The sequence below is a fragment of the Hylaeus anthracinus genome, unplaced genomic scaffold (genome assembly GCF_026225885.1).
Source record: "Hylaeus anthracinus isolate JK02 unplaced genomic scaffold, UHH_iyHylAnth1.0_haploid 26161, whole genome shotgun sequence".
NCBI lineage: Eukaryota > Metazoa > Arthropoda > Insecta > Hymenoptera > Colletidae > Hylaeus > Hylaeus anthracinus.
In genome coordinates this window covers 2,423-9,504 of record NW_026534953.1, presented here as the reverse complement: position 1 = coordinate 9,504, position 7,082 = coordinate 2,423, and the positions used below count along the sequence as shown (strand labels likewise).

The following is a 7,082-nucleotide window of genomic DNA, read 5'->3' as shown; positions in this document are numbered from 1 at the left end:
AAAGGATTTTAAGAAAATATTAAGGTGTCGGTAAAAAAAAAGTAGTGGCGCCATCTAAGACGAAGAGGCAGAAACTATTCAACAAACAGCTTGGGCATTCTTCTAACAGATGGCGACACTTTATCGATCTATTACCTACGATTTCATATTGAATTATTTACGTAATTTAGCGTTATTTCCACGTAAATGTTAAACAGAATACGTGAAAATATAAAGTAGAACTCGTAAGAAGCGTAGATTATGCGAAAATATTGAAATGTCGGCATAAAGGAAACCACCACCGACTATGTGTCGCCATCTAACGCCAGCAATTCGAACTAATCGAGGACAAGTTTAGTTAATTTTCCCTTCAAGGCAGAGGAACTCTTACAGGAATCTAACCTAACAACGATTCGGATAATTACAGAGTTCCTAAAAGAAAATAACTTGCAGATTTAACAGGAATCAAAAATAACAATACACGCGACACTCGGAATCACAGTAGGACACCAACAACACAATAAAACACAGAAATATATACAGACATGCTACACTCGGAACAAAAACATATCTAGTACAATGAAACACACTTAGGCTAAGACGACTTCTAATATTAAGTATTACATTGTAACGATGTAAATATTTCTATTTTCGTATTGTCTTTTATATATTTAGGACTAATACAGGTTTAAAGTCTATATATGTTTATTATTTTTTTTAATAAACGCCAACAAACAACGAATTTTAGTTCGTCCTTCTCACCGCGAGATGGCGATACCGTCACCGCCCCCATAAATGAACGCCAAGTGGAAACTTGTATTACTTATCTTGCCTGTCCCTTATCTATCCCTTATCGTTACAAATAAAGATCAATAAACAAGTGAACACACTCCCAGCATACGATTATATCAGAATAATTGTGAGACACCATGAATTAATCTTTATCCTACGCACCTTATTATGTTTTGGAACAGTTCCTTCACTTCCATCGACACGTCCAAGTTCTCGAAGTCCTTAGGATTGTATACTTCTATCGGCTGCGCGTTATTCGTCCCCTGTATGTCGTCATCGTCGCTTTCTTCGCTGTCAGAGGGATCACTGCTGATTCCCAATGACTTTCCAATGCTATTGTCATTGTCGGAGTATCTGGCGATTAAAGAGCTTCGTTAGGAGAGTCCGATCAAACAAAATTATCTCGATACTTCGCAACGATAGACCGTAGTCATTAATGCGCGACAGTTTCATTTCTATTAGCATTTGTCTCGACTTAATGTACGAGGGTCGTTCGGAAAGTAAGTTTAACGGTCTGATTACGTTGCGAAAGAGTGGTCAAAACACAGAAACAAGGTCGTTTGTAAAATTTTCAGACAATTTTTTATTTTTCTACGTAATCGCCACATCTTTCAATACATTTCGTACAACGAGTAACAAGCTTTTGAATTCCGTAAAGGCGTAATGATTTTCGTCCACTTTGCGTCCGCTGGTCGTCGTTCGCGCTCTTCATCGTGCGACTCTTCGCGGCCATTTAGGAACGTTGTTCATTCGCCAACGCGTAACCATCTGCAGGCTCGCGCATTTATCGCCGTAAACGGAACATAATCGTCGATAAATTTCTGTGGCTGTGAAGTATTTTAGCGGTAAGAAAAAAAACCCTATTATACCACGCGGTTCACACTTGGACGCAAATTTTAACGGAATCGCCATTACAAAATGTTACCGAAACGCGCGACAATCCGACCGACCAGAGACTACGACACACGGAACCGATCAAAATAAACGAGAGAACACGTTTCTAAAATTCGGTAGTCGTACCTTTTCGCCAAGACCAGCGCTAACATCGTTAAACTTACTTTTCCGAACGACCCTCGTAGATACTACCTTCGAAAGTTCAGCTTCTCTCGCGGGGAATTTATCCCCATGGAATTCAAACTCTCCATTTTTGGTGTTTGCCTTGGCCTCCTCGAGCTCGCTGGCCTACGGCTAACCGGGCTCTTTATCTCCTCGGCGTTACGCACTTCGATTGTCTCGTCGAACTTGGCGAACGCCGAAATATCGTGCGATTCGTCCTCGTCGCTGCTGTCTTTGACGTTCATCGTCCTACGATAGCCACCGCCGCCCGCTTCCTGCGTAAGCTTTCGATAGCTATCTAATTCGCGACGAGAAAAAAGTTCCAAGGGAAGAACTACAACTGTCAGGAACTCGTTAGAATCTAACGGAACCTAGCGTCAGCGAAACGAATTGTTTTGGTATCCGAGCGATCATCGTTTCTATAGCGACGTTGCGGCTCGATGAGCGCAGGATTCGTTGCCGCCATATTGGTTCGTAAACTCGAGGGTAAACCGGAGGGTAAACCGGAGGGTAAACTGGAGGGTAAACTTGTCGAGTAAAGAAAAAGATCGATCTTTCTTTTGTAATTTTACGAAAGTACGTTAATAATCGTTACTTAGTGGTAGCTTCACCAGTGGCTTTTTTAATTGAACTTGTTTCGTGGGAGAGGGAGAATTATTAAAGAATCTCTCGAAAATCTCTTTTTATCATTTGCTGCGTTTTACGTTTCTTTTCAGACCACCGTAGCGTTCACGATTCCCTAGAGTTACAAATAATTGAATCTAAGGGCACAGAGTTCGTTTCCACGTCTGATATAACGAACTATTTCCTTATTTTCGTACTTATTGTTTGTACAGCAACGTCTCCGTAACTGCACAGAAACCATCCACGCCACTGGGGGGTATACACACCATGGGGGGTCCAAGAGTTCAAGCATTGTTTACACGATCGTATATTCTGTGATATTTGCCGAGGAGCCTCAAACATAGACAAAGACAGCAAACGTAAGAAGCGGACGGAGCGAAAACACTAAACACGACTTAATTCCCAACATATTTACTTGCAACAACTTATTACGCATCATATGTCGCTAAACACTAACTAAAAAAAAGATGAACGGTAAATATATCGTATTTGATCTCATTTTAACGCGTTGGCTGCCAAGTTGAAACTCATGAAAATTGTTGCAAAGTGAAAATTGTGTCTCGAGACTGTCGAAGATTAGATAAGTTAGCATTTGTCGTAGTATAGAATTTTTGAACGAAAATTCACGAATCGTGACCAGATTTATTTCAGTTCCTTAACGAAAAGTTCTGTCACCCGTGTCTGGGTGACGTGGCGGCCAACGCGTTAATCAGAAAAATGTCAGGAATACGGTGTTACAAAGTCCGCGATAAACGCACAAGTTCAGTCCCGAGCTCGTGCATTTAAGGATACTTAACTTCTAATCTTTACTGTATTAAGATCGCACAGGGAGGATTGCATTGAGGACAGCAAGGAACATTGTTTCCTTCGTAAGAGGAGTACAACGAAACACTTCTCTTATCCTCGTTGCTAAATTACGTCTAATCCGCTGATTGATATCGATCCCGATACGTGGCCGATCTTTCGCAATATAATAAAATGTCCGCGGCCGTAAAGTCACGCTAGTTTTTACGACGGTAGATGTATGTACGCGGATCGTAATAAGTTTACGACATTCGCCAGATAAAATTTCCCCGCGGAGTTTGGATCATTTTATTTATTTATCGATAACACGTCCAGCGCGAGGCGTGAAATTTTAATGCTACGTCGGAATGAATTTCGATGAGACGTGCCAAACGATGTCGAGGATTTTATTTCTCTACAAAATATTACAACAGCCTGTAAAAAACGGGGAAAAAGAACGCGTACCAAAGATCTTCGGTGACGATCGGTCCCGATACGTCTAACCACCGGTTCGCGCAGTTTACGGATCCGGTATCTTTCTTTTTTTCATACAAAATTTCGACATCTGCGTTCCGTGAAACCGGCTCTCCGTCCGAATCGGGGGTTAGGCGCACGTACAAAATAGTTCGTCCTCTAAAAAATGATTCTCCCGAACAAAAGACCGATTACAAAGTCTGCGGCGACAAGATCGATTCGAAATAAAAGCTCGTAAAAAGCGGTAAACGGCTCGAAAATACAAATAAAATGTCGCTCGAACCTCCGAGATCTCGTTAACGAGCGAAATCTCCCGAGGATGGCTTCGAACGACTATGAAGTAACCGATTGATGCACAGGCTGGCGATCGCGTGCGCGAGGAATTCGCGTTGTAATCGATTCCGAGCGATCTCGCGGAATGATTCATTAGGCGCGAGTGATAACGCTAGACTGCCTCGTTAATTGATTGGAATGCTAAACAACGGCGGAATCGTTTCGTATCACACGAACGCTTCTAAGCGACTTCCGTCCTTGGACGAGCGAACTGATTGTTTTAGAACACTGGTAACTTGCATTTACGTTACAACGAACGTTTGCTATATAGGGGCTAGATTAAAGGCGAGAGAGGGAGACGGGAAGTTTACCTAGGACATTCTGAAACAGCTGCACGTCAAGTATTCCTTGAAGCAACGGGCGCAATTTCGGTAATTTCAGACTAAAGATCGACATCGGTAGCAAAGGAAAAGGGGGTTGTTGTAGCGTCCCGTTTGGACGGGCACCGTTGACTCAGGATGGGCGAAACTCTAGGCTTCGAATAAATCTGAAGTTTGCCTGAATATTCTGAAGTTTCGAATAAATGCGTTTGTCTCGTTTCTTTCTATGGAAAATGTAGAAAAGATGAAAGGAGACAAACATATCGGCAAACTTCAGATTTTCGCCCATCACTGCGCTGGCTAAACGCGGTACTTCCCGTAGATATGGCCGCTCCTGGTTCGCCTGATCAGCCAAGTTTGGCTGGTTTTGTGAAACGTCTTCTCGGTTTGGGTGCTCTGCGAATTTTGCGGCCAAGCGCAGCTTAGACTGAAGATGGACTTCTTCAGGATGCCTTTGCTACGCTTGCGGTGTACGACGCGAACCCTGGATAAGCTGTCGTCGGAGGGACTCCTCGTTGGGATACGTTCAGGGACGCGGATCAGGTCGCCGCAGGCGTAGAAGCAGTTCGTCGAGCTGGAAGCTGCGCTGGGAACGTAATAGGGATGGGTGCCTTCTTGGACGTCCGAGGATACTCTGTAAACGAAACGATAAGAACGGGAATCTTCGAATCGAAGCTAGATTTTCTGCCCCGTGTAGGGGAATACGAGTACGGCGAAGTCTCCATAAATGGACAAATATCTCTGCTGTAAATGCACTAGTTCCGGTACTAGTTCGGTCGGTCGAGCCATCTCGGCGTAATCGAGTAACGTGCATTAAAAGAAACAAAGAGAAAGGGTTATCGCGATTAAAGGGTTTCGTGCAAGGGACTTGAGGATTTTATTTTTATTTTTGTTCTTTTTTTTTTTAAATGAAACACGAACGATCGTCACTCACGTTTCGATGGCTGCGGAGACGTAAGGTCGTTCTTCGTCCTTCTCGCACTTGGACGTGAGCATGGCGATGAGAAAGAGAACGGTGCAGAGAACGGAGAAGGCTAAGACGTCGCCGGTGATGTTCCTGGTGGCGATTCCCCGTTGCTTCGAGTCCGAGTAGTCGACCTCGTCGTTCGTCGCGACCAGCCAGACGAATTTGTGCAGAATCAGATCCTGAAAGGGGTACATCCACGAAACTTTTATAATAAATTTCTGTGAAACCAAAAACTTTACCTCGAAGAGAAATATCTGTGAACGTTCACGACTCAATGTATTATTATTTCAATGAGTAATTAGTTGTATTCTGACAGAATCACTTTTAAATTACATATGTCGCCCTAGAGGCGCCACCCGAGCGCAAAGGGTTAAGGGTTCCGAGGATACGAGAGTCACGTGACCCTATTTATCGTACGATACATGATAAACGAGTCCTACTGAATCCTAATTCCCGATCTCGTTATCCTAATCGCCAACGTACGCGCGCGTGCCAACGGAAAGGTTAATCGCGCGATCCTACCCGTAAGTAGACGAATACAGGACGAACGATCAGCTGCACGAGATAGTAAACGTCGCTCAGGTTGTCCATCATCGATCGCAATTGACCGATCATCGCCATTTCGATCGATCGTCGAGCAATCTTTCATCGGTCACGGTGAATCGTTTCTTACGCCATCCCAGCGCGAGAAAAATCACACGCTTCGTCCACCACCGCTCGGAACTTGACAAAAGCTCCTTCGAATCGTCGCCTATCATTTGTCCTGCCGCGATCGATATTTTCCCAGAAAAATTGAAACTGGTAGATTTCTGATAAATTGGTAGATCTTCGAGCGGAAACATCTTCTCGCGAAAGAATCCAGATCAGACCCGGGGATTCTTGCGCGGAATCGCGTTTTCTCGAATACAGAAAAAGAGGAAATCAAGCTTAAGGGAATATCGTTTCCCTTCGAATAGGGTTTCGACGACACAAAAATAGTCGATTTTCCAAAAGTTTGTAATTGGTAGATCTTCGAGCGGAAACTTCTTCTCGCGAAAGAATCCAGATCAGACCCGGGAATTCTTGCGCGGAATCGCGTTTTCTCGAATACAGAAAGAAAGGAAATCAAGCTTAAGGGAATATCGTTTCCCTTCGAATAGGGTTTCGACGACACAAAAATAGTCGATTTTCCAAAAATTTTGTAATTTTTAAATAACAGTAGGTGTTACGTGAATTCGACTTCCCGCAAATGTGAATCGAGTAATTTTGAGAGAAACACGTTTTTACGCGTCAACGATCGAACTCGCTTGGCAACGTTAAGCTTCCGCGAATTGTCGCGGTGCGCGGGCGTGTTAACGAATGCATTCGAAAGCGAACAAAGGCGAGCGTTTCTGACAGAACCTTCGTCTATTGTTCGACGCGTTCGGGCTGCTGATGGCGGGAACAGCGTTTGCCGCGTGACGTAAGGATTCTAGCGATTAAGAACTAGTTGTACTTCCTGCCTACAATTTTTTAAACATACTCGGTAGCGCGTTGCTATACTAAGAGACCGAATTAATTCCTAGTTGTACACCTAAAACTCGATTCTCGAGTCGGTTCTCAAGGTAACCGACGTTTACTGTCTTATTGTTCGTGAAATATTTGTTTAATCGAAGGCAGGATCGCGCGATTAACATTTCCGGCCTGAGACCCGGCCTGCTCGCCGCGCGAACAAGGATACCGCGTAACGTCTCGCCAAACCATTCGAACGATTAAATTTTACTTTCGTCAAATAT

The 7,082-nt window shown here is 43.8% G+C and overlaps 2 protein-coding genes across 2 annotated transcripts; both read right to left on the bottom strand.

Moving 5' to 3' along the window:
* Window positions 1–410: 410 nt before the first annotated feature.
* Window positions 411–2,199, bottom strand: LOC128893171 (intraflagellar transport protein 46 homolog). The gene is made up of 2 exons (XM_054153986.1): window positions 1,858–2,199; window positions 411–1,125 (listed from the first exon to the last, which is right to left on the bottom strand). Exons 1-2 carry the CDS (start codon window positions 2,070–2,072, stop codon window positions 921–923), a joined length of 420 nt encoding a protein of 139 aa, XP_054009961.1. The 5' UTR covers window positions 2,073–2,199; the 3' UTR covers window positions 411–920.
* A 2,373-nt stretch (window positions 2,200–4,572) lies between these two features.
* Window positions 4,573–6,181, bottom strand: LOC128893169 (uncharacterized). The gene is made up of 3 exons (XM_054153985.1): window positions 5,851–6,181; window positions 5,296–5,507; window positions 4,573–4,995 (listed from the first exon to the last, which is right to left on the bottom strand). Exons 1-3 carry the CDS (start codon window positions 5,947–5,949, stop codon window positions 4,662–4,664), a joined length of 645 nt encoding a protein of 214 aa, XP_054009960.1. The 5' UTR covers window positions 5,950–6,181; the 3' UTR covers window positions 4,573–4,661.
* Between the last annotated feature and the right edge of the window lie 901 nt (window positions 6,182–7,082).

What these genes read in the sequence shown, in the direction of transcription:
- LOC128893171 (XM_054153986.1), bottom strand. Translation starts at nt 2,072, where the DNA reads ATGAACGTCAAAGACAGCAGCGACGAGGACGAATCGCACGATATTTCG. An exon ending in GAGAAGCTGAACTTTCGAAG is followed by an intron (nt 1,126 to 1,857) that starts GTAGTATCTACG and finishes TTTAATCGCCAG; the next exon opens with ATACTCCGACAATGACAATA.
- LOC128893169 (XM_054153985.1), bottom strand. Translation starts at nt 5,949, where the DNA reads ATGGCGATGATCGGTCAATTGCGATCGATGATGGACAACCTGAGCGAC. An exon ending in CTGTATTCGTCTACTTACGG is followed by an intron (nt 5,508 to 5,850) that starts GTAGGATCGCGC and finishes TACCCCTTTCAG; the next exon opens with GATCTGATTCTGCACAAATT. An exon ending in GTCTCCGCAGCCATCGAAAC is followed by an intron (nt 4,996 to 5,295) that starts GTGAGTGACGAT and finishes TTTCGTTTACAG; the next exon opens with AGTATCCTCGGACGTCCAAG.